This window comes from Indicator indicator, chromosome 41 (genome assembly GCF_027791375.1).
Source record: "Indicator indicator isolate 239-I01 chromosome 41, UM_Iind_1.1, whole genome shotgun sequence".
NCBI lineage: Eukaryota > Metazoa > Chordata > Aves > Piciformes > Indicatoridae > Indicator > Indicator indicator.
Genome location: NC_072050.1, coordinates 209,859 through 227,678, shown reverse-complemented (window position 1 = coordinate 227,678; position 17,820 = coordinate 209,859). Strand labels below are relative to the sequence as shown.

Below are 17,820 nucleotides of genomic sequence, written 5' to 3'. Positions count from 1 at the left end.
GGGCACTCTGAGGCTGCTTCCCCTTTTACTTTTGCCTTCCCTTCACCATTCTGTCTTCTCCCTGCAGACCTTACGAGCAGCAGGGAAGACCTACATGATCTTCTTTGTCTTGGTGATCTTTGTGGGGTCCTTCTACCTGGTGAACCTCATCCTGGCTGTGGTAGCTATGGCTTACGAGGAGCAGAACCAGGCCACGCTGGAGGAGGCAGAGCAGAAGGAGGCAGAATTTAAAGCCATGTTGGAACAACTGAAGAAGCAGCAGGAGGAGGCCCAGGTCAGTGGTTTCAGTGTTGTTTTCTTTGGATTTTTCTTTTTTGATTCATTTGGATATTTTAAGGTTTCTCTGCCTGTGGTTACAGAGCAGTGATGTAGGATCAAACAATGCAGCCCTGCTGTGTCTGGCTTGCCTTGGCATTGTGTCAGCTGCTGGCCAGGGTTGGCATGGTGCAGTGTCTCTGCCCTGCTGCTGCTGTGACCTGGGTTGTGTGCAAGCCTGCAGTGTTTGTTCTGTGATGGGAAACTCCCTCCCTCTGAAGGGAATTTTCAGTGTTCCCAAGCTCAGTGTGGGAATCTCTGCAAGACAGAGCAGTGCATCTTGGTTAGTCCTGAATGGAGAGCTCAGAAACAACCCTGAGGGACTGAGGGAGGTTTTACTACCTGCAGAAGGAGGCTGTAAAACCTTTTACAAGTCCTGGCTGCAAGCTGCTCCTAAGAGAAAGAGAACAAACACCTCAGTCCTGCCCCAAAACCCTGCACCGAGCCACACTCTGAGCAGAAAACAGAGCACTGATCGTGGTGAGATCTGATTGATTTTTCCCCTTCTCTTGCCTACACCCTCAGGCTGCTGCTATGGTCACTTCAGCAGGGACAGTGTCTGAAGATGCTGTGGAAGATGATGGTGGGGGAAGGATGTCCCAGAGCTCCTCGGAGATCTCCAAACTCAGCTCCAAGAGCGCCAAGGAGCGGCGAAACCGGAGGAAAAAAAGGAAGGACAAGGAACTGTCAGAGGGGGATGAGAAGTGTGACAATGAGAAGGTGTTCAAGTCAGAGTCCGAGGATGGTATGAGGAGGAAGGCATTCAGGCTGCCAGACAACAGGCTGGGAAGGAAGTTCTCCATCATGAACCAGGTAGTTGTCATTCCCACAAACATTCCCTAATGTTTGTGCTTTGAGCCAGGGTGATGTGGGCAAGCTGAGGGGAGAGCAGGGTGAGACTGGAGCTGAGGAAGAAGTTCTTCAGTAGAAGGGTGGAGAGGCTCTGGCACAGGCTGCCCAGGGAGGCTGTGACTGCCTCCTCCCTGGGGTGTTCAAGGCCAGGCTGGATGAGGCCTTGAGCAGCTGAGTCTAGCTGAGAGGTGTCCCTGCCCACGGCTGTTGTCCAAGCAGGGGTGGTTTGTGCACAGCTGGAGAAGGGCAGAAAGCCCTCTGAGAGCTCTGCAGTTCTTCCTTCCCATCCCTTCACACCGCTGTCATCTCCTTCTCTCCCCCAGTCCCTCCTCAGCATCCCAGGCTCCCCCTTCCTCTCCCGGCACAACAGCAAGAGCAGCATCTTCAGCTACAAGGGACGGTTCCGCGACCCGGGCTCGGAGAACGAGTTCGCCGACGACGAGCACAGCACGGTGGAGGAGAGCGAAGGCCGCCGGGACTCCCTCTTCATCCCCATCCGCGGCCGCGACCGGCGCAGCAGCTACAGCGGCTACAGCGGCTACAGCCAGGGCAGTCGCTCCTCCCGCATCTTCCCTGCGCTGCGCCGCAGCCTCAAGCGCAACAGCACCGTGGACTGCAACGGCGTCGTGTCCCTCATCGGGGGCCCCCCCTCCAGCATGCCTGGGGGACGCCTCCTGCCCGAGGTGAAAATGCGTCCTGAGCACAGAGGGAGGAAGGCAGCGCGGGGCTGGGCTCTGCTCCCCTCCTGAATGCTGCCCCCAGCCCCAAGAGTGAGCACAGAGTCAGTGATGGGTTCAGCACCCCCTGCTCTGGCTTCCCATCAGAGTCATTGCTGGGTTCAGCACCCCCTGCTCTGGCTTCCCATCAGAGTCAGTGCTGGGTTCAGCACCCCCTGCTCTGGCTTCACCTTTCTCTTCAAAAATCAATGACCCAACTCCTTCTCCTCCTGGCTTCCTGCTTGGAATGGAGTCCTTAAGTGAGAACAGATAGGAGCAGGAACCCTTGACGTATGCTGGGGTGATTCCTAAGGAGCTGTTGAGAGCCTGGCAGAGGGGAACCAACCTCATGTGAGGTGGGAAGCGAGAAGGAGAGCAGCAGCAAAGGTGCCACATTCCTAGGCTGAGGGTGTGGGAGCTCCTGGGAGGATGGAGAGTTTGTGTTAATCTTCAGGTGAATTTTTCAGGGCACCACTGAAATCGAAATCAGGAAGAAGCCTGGAGGGTCCCTCTTGGTCTCCATGGATCAGGTGAATGCATCCTATGGAAGAAAGGATCGGACCAACAGTGTCATGACCGGCCTGACCAACACCCTTGTGGAGGGTAGGTATGGTCCAGGCTGTGCCCTTCGTGTTGGGGTCGATTGGGAAGGCAGAGGACCTCCCCATGGGGTAGTTCCTCACCCCACCTCTGCCCTGGGTTCCCTCTGCTGGAGCTGTGCAGGCTGTCCCTCTGCAGGGACAGGCCTGTGCCTGGTCACAGAAGATCCTTTCGCCACAGCCCCTCCCCAGCCTTCCTGCAGGTCCCCTTCAGAGGCTGAGCTGAGCTGACAGCTGTCAGAAAGGGAAAGGGACTCCAGGCTGGTGGGAATTCTGAAATGGGCAGCACCCAGAGCTGAGACTCCAAATCTGTTATGCAGGACCCAGCAAGCATTGACGAGCAGCAGCCATAGGAGGTTGATGAGCTCAAATTCCTGTTGTCTCCTGCAATAAAATTGGAGAAAAACTAAAAATACTCAGAAGCAGAGCAAAGTTCTGCTGCTGCTCCCCTCCTGCGCCAACGCCTTCAGGCTGCAGTGCTGAGCTCCTCAGCTCCTCGCTTGCCACTTTAGAATTCCCAGGCAACTGAACACCAAGCAACCAGGGAGCCAATGGGAAAGGGAATGCAGAGGACCTTTCCCTACCCACCTCAGTACCAACAGCTGTGAAGCCTCAATGGAACCTTGCAAGACCCCTGAGCCTCAAGTCCCACCCTCTGCTGGCTCTAGATGCCACTTTTGGGGGCAGCTTTGCCAGGCCTGAGTCTGAGCTCTCATCCCACACATGCCAGGGGTCTGTCCAAGGCATTTCTGTGCCCATGGGAGTCTGTGATGAGGGTAAATTTAGAGTGGAGATGAGGAAGAAATTCTTCAGAGTGACGATACTGGAGCCCTGGAGCAGGCTGCCCAGAGAGGTTGTGGAGTCTCCTCTGGAGACCTTCAAAACCCACCTGGGTGTGTTCCTGTGCAACCTGATCTTGGCCAACCTGCACTAGCAGGAGGCTGAACTGGGTGAGCTCCAGAGGCTCCTTCCAGCCCCTCCAGTTCTGGCTGTAGTCTTGATGTTCATGGCTCAGTAACTCTGTCTCAAGCTGTTGCTGAGCACCCTGGAGCCCCTTAGGTGTGAGGCCAAGATGTGGGGCCAAGAACACTGAGCTGCTTTGCAAGCAGGCATACAGCAGAAGGGCTCCTGCCAGGCATGGCCAGACAGGATCTTAGCTGTGCTGAGCACCAGGCAGCTCCAGCAGCCTTGCAGCTGAGCACTGAACTCTGTTGCTGGTTTTGTTTTGCAACTCCAGAGCTGGAGGAGTCCCAGAGGAAGTGTCCCCCTTGCTGGTACAAATTTGCCAACACCTTCTTGATCTGGGAGTGCCACCCATACTGGATCAAGCTGAAGGAGATAGTGAACTTGATTGTCATGGATCCTTTTGTTGACTTGGCCATCACCATCTGCATCGTGCTGAACACCTTGTTCATGGCCATGGAGCACCACCCCATGACCCCAGAGTTTGAACACGTGCTGGCTGTTGGAAACCTGGTAAGAGTGGTGGGAAGTGCTCTGCCCCTCACAGCTTCTGTTGCTTGTTGATGTAGACTTGGACTGAGGGCACTGCCCAGGTTCTAGAGGGCACTGAGCAGCAGGAGCCTGCCCTCACTGCAGCCTGTGGCAGCTCAGAGATGGTTGCTGAGGGAGCACTTTTCTGGCCAGATTTGTTAGTGCCTTTAAAATCCATCTGTAAATCCCTGGCCTGCCAGAGCAGGGCAATGCTGCTGGTGCTACACCAGAGGAGAAGAGACCTCTGCAGATGAGCAGGGGGCACTGCCACACCTTGGAGCTGGTGTGACCAAAATTGCTTTGCTTGATCTTTAGCCTGAAGATCAGAAAGAGAACCAAACCCAAACTTTGCCTGTCCTTTGTCTCCCTCCTCTCCACTCCAGGTTTTCACTGGAATTTTCACAGCAGAAATGTTCCTGAAGCTCATTGCCATGGATCCCTACTATTATTTCCAAGAAGGCTGGAACATCTTTGATGGATTTATTGTCTCCCTCAGTTTAATGGAGCTGAGCCTGGCAGATGTGGAAGGACTTTCTGTGCTGCGATCTTTCCGATTGGTATTTCCTCTTCTGCTTCTCTTTGAATGCCAAACCTGGGAGCTCCTAGGAAGCTTTGACAGAAGGAAGGACAAAACCCAGTTTTGGTTTTTTTTCCCTGCTTGAGGGGAGGAGAGTGATGAGTGGGGGTTATGTTTGTGGTCTCCTCTTCACAACTGCTCTTTACAAGGTCTGAGCAACAGCTGATTGCATTTAGGCAGTGAAGAATGACTTGGGAGGTCTCTTGGCACAGCATATCCTGGCCTGCATCCAGAGGAGTGTGGGCAGAGGAGGGGATCCTGCCCCTTGACTCTGCTCTGATGAGACCTCACTACCAATCCTGCCTCCAGTTCTGGTGTCCCCAGCAGAAGCAGGACACAGAGCTGCTGGAGTGAGGCCAGAGGAGGCCACAAAGATGCTCCAAGGGCTGGAGCAGCTCTGCTGTGAGCACAGGCTGAGGGAGCTGGGGGTGTGCAGCCTGGAGAGGAGAAGGCTCCAGGGGGACCTGAGAGCTGCCTGCCAGGACCTGAAGGGATCCTGCAGGAAGGCTGCAGAGAGACTTTCTCTGGGACAGGTCAAGGGGGAATGGTTTGGAGCTGAGGCAGAGCAGGGTTAGAGTGGATCTGAGGAAGAAGTTCTTCAGTAGGAGGGTGGTGAGACTCTGGAACTGGCTTCTTAATGCTGCAGGGTTTGCAAAGCAAGGTAGAAGCTCCAGGGAGACCACTGGGAGATAACTAAGCACAGGAGGCCAAACTCCAAGGGGGTTAATCATCCCTTGGTGCCTCTGCCTGCTGCAGCAGGAGCTCAGGTTGTGTTTGTGTGACACCGGGTCGGGGCTGGGCAGGAGGTTCTGCCTGGTGTCCCCTCTTTAAGATGCAACTAAACTGCCACTTCTGCTTTGTTGCTTTGGTTTCTTCTGTTTTGTTTTGTTCTGGGTTTTTTCTGTTTTGTTTCCTTCTGGTTTTTTGGGGGGATTTTTTTTGGGGGGGGGTTTCTGTTTTGTTTTCTTCTGTTTTGTGTTGATTCTCTTCTCTTTTTTGTTTCTTCCTCTTCTCTCTCTCTCTTCCTCTTCTCTCTCTCTCTTCCTCTTCTCTCTCTCTCTCTTCCTCTTCTCTCTCTCTCTCTCTTCCTCTTCTCTCTCTCTCTCTTCCTCTTCTCTCTCTCTCTCTTCCTCTTCTCTCTCTCTCTCTTCCTCTTCTCTCTCTCTCTCTTCCTCTTCTCTCTCTCTCTCTTCCTCTTCTCTCTCTCTCTCTTCCTCTTCTCTCTCTCTCTCTTCCTCTTCTCTCTCTCTCTCTTCCTCTTCTCTCTCTCTCTCTTCCTCTTCTCTCTCTCTCTCTTCCTCTTCTCTCTCTCTCTCTTCCTCTTCTCTCTCTCTCTCTTCCTCTTCTCTCTCTCTCTCTTCCTCTTCTCTCTCTCTCTCTTCCTCTTCTCTCTCTCTCTCTTCCTCTTCTCTCTCTCTCTCTTCCTCTTCTCTCTCTCTCTCTTCCTCTTCTCTCTCTCTCTCTTCCTCTTCTCTCTCTCTCTCTTCCTCTTCTCTCTCTCTCTCTTCCTCTTCTCTCTCTCTCTCTTCCTCTTCTCTCTCTCTCTCTTCCTCTTCTCTCTCTCTCTCTTCCTCTTCTCTCTCTCTCTCTTCCTCTCTCTCTCTCTCTTCCTCTCTCTCTCTCTCTCTTCCTCTTCTCTCTCTCTCTCTTCCTCCTCTCTCTCTCTCTTCCTCCTCTCTCTCTCTCTCTTCCTCCTCTCTCTCTCTCTTCCTCCTCTCTCTCTCTTCCTCCTCTCTCTCTCTCTTCCTCCTCTCTCTCTCTCTTCCTCCTCTCTCTCTCTCTTCCTCCTCTCTCTCTCTCTTCCTCCTCTCTCTCTCTCTTCCTCCTCTCTCTCTCTCTTCCTCCTCTCTCTCTCTCTTCCTCCTCTCTCTCTCTCTTCCTCCTCTCTCTCTCTCTTCCTCCTCTCTCTCTCTCTTCCTCCTCTCTCTCTCTCTTCCTCCTCTCTCTCTCTCTTCCTCCTCTCTCTCTCTCTTCCTCCTCTCTCTCTCTCTTCCTCTCTCTCTCTCTCTTCCTCTTCTCTCTCTCTCTTCCTCTTCTCTCTCTCTCTTCCTCTTCTCTCTCTCTCTTCCTCTTCTCTCTCTCTCTTCCTCTTCTCTCTCTCTCTTCCTCTTCTCTCTCTCTCTTCCTCTTTTCTCTCTCTCTCTTCCTCTTTTCTCTCTCTCTCTTCCTCTTTTCTCTCTCTCTCTTCCTCTTTTCTCTCTTCCTCTTTTCTCTCTTCCTCTTTTCTCTCTTCCTCTTTTCTCTCTCTCTTCCTCTTCTCTCTCTCTCTTCCTCTTCTCTCTCTCTCTTCCTCCTCTCTCTCTCTCTTCCTCCTCTCTCTCTCTCTTCCTCCTCTCTCTCTCTCTTCCTCCTCTCTCTCTCTCTTCCTCCTCTCTCTCTCTCTTCCTCCTCTCTCTCTCTCTTCCTCCTCTCTCTCTCTCTTCCTCCTCTCTCTCTCTCTTCCTCCTCTCTCTCTCTCTTCCTCCTCTCTCTCTCTCTTCCTCCTCTCTCTCTCTCTTCCTCCTCTCTCTCTCTCTTCCTCCTCTCTCTCTCTCTTCCTCCTCTCTCTCTCTCTTCCTCCTCTCTCTCTCTCTTCCTCTTCTCTCTCTCTCTCTTCCTCTCTCTCTTCCTCTTCTCTCTCTCTCTCTCTCTTCCTCTTCTCTCGCTCTTCCTCTTCTCTCGCTCTTCCTCTTCTCTCGCTCTTCCTCTTCTCTCTCTCTCCCTCTTCTCTCTCTCTCTTCCTCTTCTCTCTTCCTCTTCTCTCTCTCTCTTCCTCTTCTCTCTCTCTCTCTTCCTCTTCTCTCTCTCTCTCTTCCTCTTCTCTCTCTCTCTCTTCCTCTTCTCTCTCTCTCTCTTCCTCTTCTCTCTCTCTCTCTTCCTCTTCTCTCTCTCTCTCTTCCTCTTCTCTCTCTCTCTCTTCCTCTTCTCTCTCTCTCTCTTCCTCTTCTCTCTCTCTCTCTCTTCCTCTTCTCTCTCTCTCTCTCTTCCTCTTCTCTCTCTCTCTCTTCCTCTTCTCTCTCTCTCTCTCTCTTCCTCTTCTCTCTCTCTCTCTCTCTTCCTCTTCTCTCTCTCTTCCTCTCTCTCTCTCTTCCTCTTCTCTCTCCCTCTTCCTCTTCTCTCTCCCTCTTCCTCTTCTCTCTCCCTCTTCCTCTTCTCTCTCCCTCTTCCTCTTCTCTCTCCCTCTTCCTCTTCTCTCTCCCTCTTCCTCTTCTCTCTCCCTCTTCCTCTTCTCTCTCCCTCTTCCTCTTCTCTCTCCCTCTTCCTCTTCTCTCTCCCTCTTCCTCTTCTCTCTCCCTCTTCCTCTTCTCTCTCCCTCTTCCTCTTCTCTCTCCCTCTTCCTCTTCTCTCTCCCTCTTCCTCTTCTCTCTCCCTCTTCCTCTTCTCTCTCCCTCTTCCTCTTCTCTCTCCCTCCTTCCTTTCCTTCCTTTTCCCCTTTCCCAGCTGCGAGTCTTCAAGCTGGCCAAGTCCTGGCCCACTCTGAACATGCTGATCAAAATCATCGGTAACTCAGTGGGCGCCCTGGGGAACCTGACCTTGGTGCTGGCCATCATCGTCTTCATCTTCGCCGTGGTGGGCATGCAGCTCTTCGGCAAGAGCTACAAGGAGTGTGTCTGCAAGATCAATCCGGAGTGTGAGCTGCCCCGCTGGCACATGCACGATTTCTTCCACTCCTTCCTTATTGTCTTCCGTGTGTTGTGTGGGGAATGGATTGAGACCATGTGGGATTGTATGGAAGTGGCAGGCCAGGCCATGTGCCTGATTGTCTTCATGATGGTCATGGTCATCGGAAACCTGGTGGTCAGTAAATGGTTACTGCGTGGGGCTTTGGTGGTTGCCTCTGGGTGGGAGAGAAGGTGGGGAGATGGCCAGGACTTAGCCAGTGGTGTGTCAGCTGTGGTGGGGTCCTCCCTGGCCCTGGGCAGCCCTGCTGGCAAAGCTCAAGCTGTGCTGTGCTGGCTCAGGGCTTCAGCTGCTGGCCAGGGGTAAAGCAGCCAAGCCCTTTGCAGTGATGTTCCTGGGAAGGGAGGCTGAGGGAGCTGGGACTTGAGGGAGCTGGGACTTGAGGGACCTGGGGCTTTCCAGCCTGGAGAAGACTGAGGAGGGATTTCATCAATGCTGATCAATACCTAAAGGGAGGGGGCCAGGAGGATGGGGCCAGGCTTTTCTCAGTGCTGCCCAGGGAGAGGACAAGGGGTACCAGGCACAGACTTGAACATCAGAAGTTCCATGAGGAAGAACTTCTCTAACTTAAAGGTGGTGGAGCCCTGAGCAGGCTGCTTAGGGAGGTGGTGGAGTCTCCATCTCTGGAGTCATTCCAGATCCATCTAGACACTGTCCTGTGCAACCTGCTCTAGGGGATCCTGCTCTGGCAGGGGGGTTGGACTCAGTGATCTCTGGAGGTCCCTTCCAGCCCCTACCATGCTGGGATTCTGTGACAAGCAGGAGGTCTGAACCCCTCAGTCAAAGGGGACAGCCCCCACACCTTGCCTGGGTGGGTAACAGAAGCCTAAAAGAAGCCAGACCTGGTTTCAAATGCCAACAGGGGAAGTGATTTGGTGAGCAGAGGAACGTCCTGAGCTGTTAAAATGAGCTGGGAAGTTTCTGCCCACTGGCTCAGTCAGGAGGTGTGCAAGAGGCTGCTGGAGCTGCACCGCCTGGACTGTGGGAGCTTGGGATGGAGCAGGATGTTTCCTTCTGGGCTTGGGTTTGAAGGAGAAAAGCCTATGGAGGAGAATGTGAGCAAGGCTGAGGCAGTGTGAGCAAGGCTGAGGCAGTGTGAGCAGCTGCCTGCTTCAGAGCAGTGCTGGCAGCTTGCTCAGAGCACTTCTCAACAAAATAAGTCTTGGAGACTATCACTGGACAAGAGAAGGCTCCAGGGAGACCTTAGAGCAGCCCTCCAGCACCTGAAAGAGGCTCCAGAAGAGCTGGGGACAGACTTTTGACAATGGATAGGAGTGCCAAGATGAGGGGAGATGGATTTGAGCTGGGAGAGAGGAGACTGAGGATGGAGAGCAGGAAGAAATTGTGGAGAGTGAGGGTGAGGAGAGCCTGGAACAGGTTGCCCAGGGAGGCTGTGGCTGCCCCCTCCCTGGAGGTGTTCAGGACCAGGCTGGATGAGGCCCTGGCAGCCTGGGCTGGTGGGAGGTGTCCCTGCCCCTGGCAGGGGGGTTGGCAGTGGCTGATCTTCAAGATCCCTTCCAACCCAACCCCATTCCATGGATCAATCAATCTGTGAGCATCAGCAGGACTTGGGTGGTTCACTCCGCTCGGGGGAGCACAGCTCCTGCCTGCCACACCTGCCGAGCGTGGCCTCTCCTCTTGCAGGTGCTGAACCTCTTCCTGGCCTTGCTGCTGAGCTCCTTCAGTGCTGACAACCTGGCAGCCACTGACGACGACGGGGAGATGAACAACCTGCAGATCTCTGTCATCCGCATCAAGAAGGGCATCGCCTGGACCAAGGCGAAGGTGCGAGAGTTCATGCAGGCTCACTTCAAGCAGCGAGAGGCAGACGAGGTCAAACCTCTGGACGAGCTCTATGACAAGAAAGTGAACTGCATTGCTAACCACACAGGGGCTGACATCAACAGGGACATTGACTACCAGAAGAACGGCAATGGCACCACCAGTGGCATCGGCAGCAGCGTGGAGAAGTACATCATCGACGAGGACCACATGTCCTTCATCAATAACCCCAACCTGACCGTCAGGGTGCCCATTGCCGTGGGGGAGTCAGACTTTGAGAACCTCAATACAGAGGATTTCAGCAGTGACACAGATCCTGATGGCAGCAAAGAGGTAGGGGGAAAGGCTGAAAGTTACTCCAGGTCATCTGAGTGCCTGAAGGCATCCAGGGAGGGAGAACGAAATGGAGCCAGCAGAAAACTGCTGGAGAGGATCCAGAGGAGGCCACAGAGATGAGCAGAGGGGTGGAGAACCTCCCCTGTGCGGACAGGCTGGGAGAGTTGGGGCTGCTCAGCCTGGAGAAGAGAAGGCTCCAGGGAAACCTTAGAGCTGCCTTCCAGTACCTGAAAGGCTCCAGGAGAGCTGGGAAGGGACTTTGGACAAGGGCTGGGAGTGCCAGGATGAGGGGGAATGGATTTGAGCTGGGAGAGGGGGGACTGAGACTGGAGAGGAGGAAGAAATTCTTGGCGGTGAGGGTGGGGAGACACTGGCATAGGTTGCCCAGGAGGCTGTGGCTGCCCCTCCCTGGAGGTGCTCAAGGCCAGGCTGGATGAGGAAATTTATAGTAAATCTGGTGAGGAAATTGCTGTGCCTGGCATCTGCTGGGAGCTCATCATGAGCTGAGTTGGGTTTTATTTGGTGTTCAAGAAACTGGATGACACCAGCTCCTCTGAGGGCAGCACCATTGACATAAAGCCTGAAGTGGAAGAAGTCCCTGTGGAGGCACCAGAGGAGTACCTGGACCCAGATGCTTGCTTCACAGAAGGTAAGGTGACTGTGACTGGAAGCCTCTGAGCTCTTTGGAGGACCTGTCTGATGAGGTTAGGTCTCAATCTGGACCAGGGTTGGCTGCCAGCTTGTTTGAGACCTTTCTTGAACCTTGCATCAGGACTGCACTAGTTCAGAAGCATCTGCAGAGTGCAGGCCATGGAGGTGCAGTTGCCACTGCAGAGCTGGAGATGCTGACCCCTGGCAGGGCAATCTGAGCTCTGCTGCACAGCTGGAGCCTGGAGGCCTCAGAAGCATCAGATTCTGGCTTCTGGTCCAGGTTTATTTTTTTCCTCAGTGGCCTCAATGCCTTTCTGCAGCTGATCCATTCAAGCTATTCCCATGGCAAGCTCCAAAGTGGTTCAAGGTTATTTTAGCAGCAAGTTTTCCATTCCCCTTCTGCCAGCTGTGTGGACACCACCCTGACTAGAGAGAGCCCAGCCTGGGCACAGGGTGGTGGTAATTCAGGGGTCAGGCTGATAAGTGGCAAAAATCATCCTAAAGTCTCCAGGAACCCAGGAGTTTGAACTGGAGCTTGGCAGGTTTGGTGTTGTTGGCATCAAAACTGCTTCCAAACAATGGGAATTTCTTCTTCTGACATTAAATTCTGTGCCCCCCCCCGGCAGCCCTTGGGCTGAGGCTCCTCTGTCATTGTCCCCACTGCAGGTTGTGTGCAGCGCTGCAAATGCTGCCAGGTGAACATTGAGGAAGGGCTGGGGAAGTCCTGGTGGACCCTGAGGAAGACTTGCTTCCTGATTGTGGAGCACAACTGGTTTGAGACCTTCATCATCTTCATGATCCTCCTGAGCAGTGGTGCTCTGGTGAGTAATGTGCAGGGAGCTGTGGGGTGAAAGCAGGGCACAGCTGATTGGGAAAGTTGAATTTGGGGAGTCATAGAATCCTGGAATGGCTCAGGGTGGGAGGGACCTCAGAGCTCATCCCCTCCAACCTCCTGCCATGGGCAGGGACCCCTCTCAGCTAGACTGAGCTGCTCAAGGCCTCATCCTGCCTGGCCTTCCAAGCTCACTCTGTCCAACCCTTGCAGTGAGCAGGGACATCCCCAACCAGAGCAGGTTGCTCAGAGCCACAAACAAGCTGAGCTGGGCTGGTCACAGGGATGGGGCAGCTCCCCCTTCCCTGGGCCATACCAGAGCTGTGATTCCAGTACTCATCTCAGCTCTGGGTGTTTCAGCTTCTGGCTGATGAGGCTGAGCTGTGGAATGACCCCAAGGTGGTGACTCCAGGGCCTTGGTTATTCCCCACAGGCTTTTGAGGATATTTACATAGAGCAGAGGAAAACCATCAGGACCATCCTGGAGTATGCAGACAAGGTCTTCACCTACATTTTCATCCTGGAGATGCTGCTCAAGTGGTGTGCTTATGGCTTTGTCAAGTTCTTCACCAACGCCTGGTGCTGGCTGGATTTCCTCATCGTGGCTGTATGTATCCTCCCCTCCTTACTTCTGCTGGGAACAAAAAAAACTCTTGGGTAGAAGAATTGCTGAGCTCCTGTCTACTCCTGGGGAGTCTCCTGACTGGATCCTGGCTTTAATTGAGGGTTCAATATCTGTAGGTTTCCAAACCAAGGAGGATAAAACCCTGGAGCCCTTGGAATGTTGCCTATGGAATTGCTGCCCAGCAGCTCCTACAGAGCTATCTGCAGATACAGAGGAGGATTTCCCAGCCCTGGAGCTCCTCTGCTCCACTGAAAATGTTGTTTCTAAGAGCTCTGCTTATACCTCAAGCTACTGGAAGGTGTGACCAGGGGCAGAGCTTGTGCAGACAGAGGGCTCCTTGGGGACACCTCCTGTCTGTGGTCATTAGTTTGTGTTGTTAATGAGGGGATGATGAGGCAGGGTTCAGACTCTCCCCACCCTGCCACCTAACAGGATCTGTTCTTCTGAACATGGGGCACAGGGGTCTGGGACAGTCCTGAGTGCTTTCAGAGCTCAGGATGCAAAAGTTAACAACAGAGATTCATGGAATGGGTTGGGTTGGAATGGACCTTCAAGATCAGCCAGTGCCACCCCCTGCCATGGGCAGGGACACCTCCCACCAGCCCAGGTTGCTCAAGGCCTCATCCAGCCTGGCCTTGAACACCTCTAGGGAGGGGACTCCACAACCTCCCTGGGCCACCTGCTCCAGTGTTCTACCACCTTTAATGTCTACATCTCGCCTCCTCTGTCAAGGAGCTCTGATGCCCAGCAGATAGAAGCAGGACCTCATCAAACAACAAAGGCAAATCTTGCTGGTAGGAGATCATAGCATGAGGTTTGGTCTGGACAGATCCAGTCCATGATCGCCCTGGGGTTCCCCCCCAGAACATCTTGGCAGGGAGAATGAATTTGAGAATTGAGAGAAGCAGCCCCACCAGAGAGGAGAGTCAGCAATCAGTGTGGCCCTGGAATGCAGCAAGGGCACTGCAGCTGAATTCCTGCTGCCCAAGGTGGCAGGAAGTGATGGGATCCAAAGGATTTTAGAATCCCAAGTGCCTCTCTTGTAAAACACAGAATCATGGAATCATTAAGGTTGGAAAAGACCTTTAATTAAGATGATTGAATCCAACCATAACCCAGCTCCCATGACCACTATCCCATCCCCTGACATTTCCTCCCAGCCAGCTGTGTCTTGGTGTCCTCAGTGAACATCCAGCAACAAGTATGGGGAAAAAAACCCAAACTTCCAGTTTTTCCCAAGCTTTTCATTTGGAGCATGTTGGATATGATTCAGTTATGCCAAGTTGCTGCTCATTGCCATGATCACTCTGGAAATATTCCTGAGTAGGTGGAGGAACTATGCTTGGAATCCAGGGGCAGAAGTGACTCAGGATGTCGCCACTTCCTGGGGAGAGCTGAACTTTCTTCTGAGATATTTTGATTATTTTAACCAATGTCCTCTCTGATGCCCCCAAGGCCTTTCCTCCTCACACAGCCTGAAGTAGTAACTCTGCTGACAGTAATCCCAAGGTCTCCTTCACTGCCTTAAGATGAAGAGCAAGGTGCTGAGATGGGGAGGGCCATGAGCTGCCAGCCCTCCCTCTGCGCTGCTCTGAGGGAAGGCTTTCAGCAGATGAAATCCTTTGGGGTATTGAATTAAAAAGATGAGCAGCAGCTGAGCACAGAAATAACATTCCCAGCCCTTATGCTTCCCATTTGGGAGTGGAATTCCAGCTGCTGGGAATGCAGAGCAGTTCAGTTGACAATTGTGCTACAAGCTGCATTTGCTTACCAAATTCTCTGGCTGCAGGGGGAGTGAGTATAAGGAAGTTCCCAGGCAGAGGGATTGAGCAGGGGAATGTTCAGAGATCCATGGAATGGGGTTGGGTTGGAAGGGACCTTAAAGATCAGCCAGTTCCAACCTTCTGCCATGGGCAGGGACACCTTCCACCAGCTCAGGTTGCTCAAGGCCTCATCCTGCCTGGCCTTGAACACCTCCAAGAAGCAGGCAGCCACAGCCTCAGGGACCCAATTCAGCATCTTGCTCAAGGACCAACCCAACTTGGAACAAGGCTCCTGCATTCCCAGTGCCGTAGGAGGAATCCCTCCTTTCACCTGCAGCTGGTAGGCAGGAGAGCTGCTCAGTTTTGTCTGCAGTGTGAAACAGATGGCAAAATGTTACTCAGTGGATCTTCAGCTCAGCACCATGTCCTGTTCCTGGTACAACTCAGGATTTGAGCAGAGATGGGGCTGGAACGGAGGCAGGGTAGGAGCTGTGCTGAGCAGGGACTCAACCTTTGCCTGGTAACAACCCTCTCCAATGTTATTTTTCAGGTTTGCTAGCATTGTCAGTAACCCTCCTCCTCCTCCTCTGACTCCCCAGGCTTGCTGGGTCTGTTTGTGAAGAGAATTGTCTGGGTAATAATGAAAGCTTCTGCATTTCAGTCAGTCTGGAGTCCCTCTTGCCTGCCATCGCTGCCTGCTGTGTCTGCTGTTGGAGTGTCCCAAGGGAATAACACTGAACAGACCCCCTGAGAGCCACCCCAGCCTTTAGCTGGTTCACTGCCCTGGTGTCCTGCCCAGCAGCCAGGAGGAAGAAGCTCTGGAAGTGAGGAGTCAGTGAAGCCTCTCCCCTGTGCTGTATTTCAGGGCAGACTGATAGAATGAGTTGGGTTGGAAGGGACCTCAAAGCTCAGACAGTTCCAAACCCCTGCCAAGGCCAGGGACACCTTTCACTAGCCCAGGGTGCTCAAGGCCTCCTCCAGCCTGGCCTTGCATTTGCAATCTGGTCCTGGAATTTCTCTGGTGCGTGTGTGGAAGAAGAATCATCCTTGTAATCAGTTTCCCATGATTAACTTAATATCCCTTTTAAACCAGAGTGATAACTAGGAAGTGTCTTGTTCCAAGAAGGAAGCTCAGCCCCTGCCTGCTCCAGGAGGAGATCTCTGGCTTTCCATTATCTGTTCTTGTCCGTTGATGTTTTTTTTCCTTTTGCTCCTTGAAGAGGTTGGCATCTCTGTTCTTATCTGTGTCTGTAACGTGCTGCTAGCTAAAACAGGAAGCTGGTGGGATGCTGGTGTCTGTAGATGCTCCTTACACATGGCCAAGTCATGTCAGATCCAATCTAAAGAGCTCTCCATTGACTCATGTGGGGAATCCTAGAGTGGCTCAGGTTGGAAGGGACCTCAGGGATCATCTACTTCAACCTCCTGCCATGGTCAGGGACATCTTTCAACTAGCCCAGGTTGCTCAGTGCCTCATCCAACCTGGCCTTGAACACCTCCAGGGAGAAGGCATCCACAGCCTGCCTGGGTAGCCTGTGCCAGAGTCTCACCGCCCTCACAGTGAAGAACTTCTTCCTCAGCTCCAGTCTAACCCTGCTCTGCCTCAGCTTCAAACCATTCCCCCTTGTCCTGTCTCTAGACACCCTCAGGACAAGTCCCTCTGCAGCCTTCCTGGAGGATCCCCTCAGGTACTGGCAGGCAGCTCTCAGGTCCCCCTGGAGCCTTCTCTCCAGGCTGCACACCCCCAGCTCCCTCAGCCCATCCCTGAAGGCCACTGCCAAGGACAGAGCAGCACTGAGCTGGGTGCTTTGCTGGTGCAGTGGGGTGCAGTGGGGTGCAGTGGGGTGCAGTGTCTGTATTTATCTGTATTCTTTCTCATAGGTACCTTTAATTTGTCTGGCTTAAGTTTAATGGGAGCCGCTGGGATCCTGCAGACAGGAAAGGGCGAGGGTAAGGTTTTTGTTCGGGCTCTTCCTCGGCCAGCCCCCTCCTCGTCTGTGTGTCTCTGCCCCTCTCTCTCTCACTTCTCTCTCCCCTCTGTTCTTTTCTTATGCCTTTCTCAACCACATTATTTCCTTCCAGGTCGTTTCAGTCAAGTGAAGTAGGCAGCTGGTGTCATGTCTTCGGTATTTATTCTGGGGGCCACCCAGGCTGGCAGCCTGGGCTGGGCAAGCAGTGCTAGGGGACTCATTCTAACAGTCTGGAACCTTTTTTTTCTTTTTTTCTTTTTTTTTTATTTTGTTTTTTCTTCTTTTCTTTCTTTTTTTAAAATTTTTTCTCTCTCTTATTTTCTTTTCTTTTCCATTTTGATTTTTTCCTTTACTTTTTTTTTCCCTTTCCTTTCCTTTTCTTTTTTTTTTCCCTCTTTTTTTTTTTTTGTGTTCTATTTCCTGTGTAGGTCTCTTTAGTCAGCCTTATAGCTAATGCCTTGGGCTACTCGGAACTAGGTGCCATAAAGTCCCTTAGGACACTAAGAGCTTTGAGGCCTTTAAGAGCGTTGTCCCGATTTGAGGGGATGAGGGTAAGATGCCATTAGCAGCTGATCCTTCTGCATGCCTGTGGAGGGGGAGGGGGGAGGGGGTTTGGTTTTTCGTTTGGGGTTTTTATTTTTTTTTTAAAGCATGCTAGAACTGATCAAAACTGGTGGAAAGAAAAGTTCCAAACAGAATCTCATGATGCAGCTGCTGACTCTGATCACCTCTCCCGTGGATGTCCTCTCACCCTGCCCACTGCTGCACCCTCCCCTCTTAAACGAAAGGGGAGATGCATTCAGCTGCCTCATTACATTAATTACTGGCCCAATCCACTGCCATTCGTAGGTGATGTTGACACTTGGCTGTTGTCATCGAGCCTGGCTTTGACCTCTAGCATCCGAGGGGGCTTCTCAGCTGTAACTTTTGGGTTTGTTGGTTTTTTTTATCTAGGGAGAATCACCAGGTGCAAAGAAGCAGAATTTGAACCACCTCAGTTGTCTCCAGCCCCCTTCTAGGTGTTGGCTGCTGGTGGAATTGGATTGACAGAATCTGATCTGAGAGAGTTTTGGTGGTTTGGGGTTGGAGTTTTTTTGGTTGATCAAAATGCAACCTGCCTGCAAGGGGGTGGAAGGCTGCTTCCTTCCTGGGATCACTCAAGCCTTCAGGAAGGGACTGGTGGGGAGCTCAGCTCTTTGAAAACAAGCAAAAAAAAAACCCCAAAGGCTTTGGTTTAATTCCTCTTGTTGCACCTTGTTGTTCTCAGTCCAGTCTGGTGGTGACTGGAAGCCTTGTCTGATGGTGAAGCTTTTCCTTTCCACTCCTTCCCCTTTTTTTCCCATGCTTTATGGTCCCCTGTCCTTGTCACTGTGGAATGAGCCAGAAAGCACAAGCAAAGCATTGAACTCAACAAAGATTTCCTCAAATTGTTAGAGAGCACCACTGGCTGGGGGCTTGGGGGTCACTGCAGTGCCTCCCCCACTTTGCCACCGATCCTTTGTGGGTTTGGTGCTTTTTTGGGTTGTTTGTTTATTTTTTCTTTTCCATTTGGAATTGAAATGATCCTAGAAGAGCACACACAAGGATTGGATGTTTCTGTCAGGTAAAGGCCAGGCTGTGTCAGGGGGTTCCCAGTTCCTGGCTGTTG

General features: G+C 52.6%; 1 protein-coding gene across 5 annotated transcripts in view; it reads left to right on the top strand.

Moving 5' to 3' along the window:
• The window catches only part of SCN8A (sodium voltage-gated channel alpha subunit 8), a 40,577-nt gene that overhangs the window by 15,751 nt on the left and 7,006 nt on the right, over positions 1–17,820 (top strand). For 2 of the 5 annotated variants that reach the window (XM_054397063.1, XM_054397064.1), the window contains exons 9-20: positions 68–274; positions 841–1,128; positions 1,491–1,850; positions 2,351–2,486; positions 3,720–3,958; positions 4,360–4,533; positions 7,974–8,330; positions 9,858–10,328; positions 10,863–10,980; positions 11,649–11,803; positions 12,248–12,421; positions 16,601–16,723. In XM_054397063.1, the coding sequence (XP_054253038.1) occupies positions 68–274; positions 841–1,128; positions 1,491–1,850; positions 2,351–2,486; positions 3,720–3,958; positions 4,360–4,533; positions 7,974–8,330; positions 9,858–10,328; positions 10,863–10,980; positions 11,649–11,803; positions 12,248–12,421; positions 16,601–16,723 (2,802 nt within the window). Of the gene's footprint in view, positions 1–67; positions 275–840; positions 1,129–1,417; positions 1,851–2,350; positions 2,487–3,719; positions 3,959–4,359; positions 4,534–7,973; positions 8,331–9,857; positions 10,329–10,862; positions 10,981–11,648; positions 11,804–12,247; positions 12,422–16,600; positions 16,724–17,820 lie in introns of all 5 variants that reach the window. The other 3 variants (XM_054397065.1, XM_054397066.1, XM_054397062.1) reach the window with 2 other exon arrangements.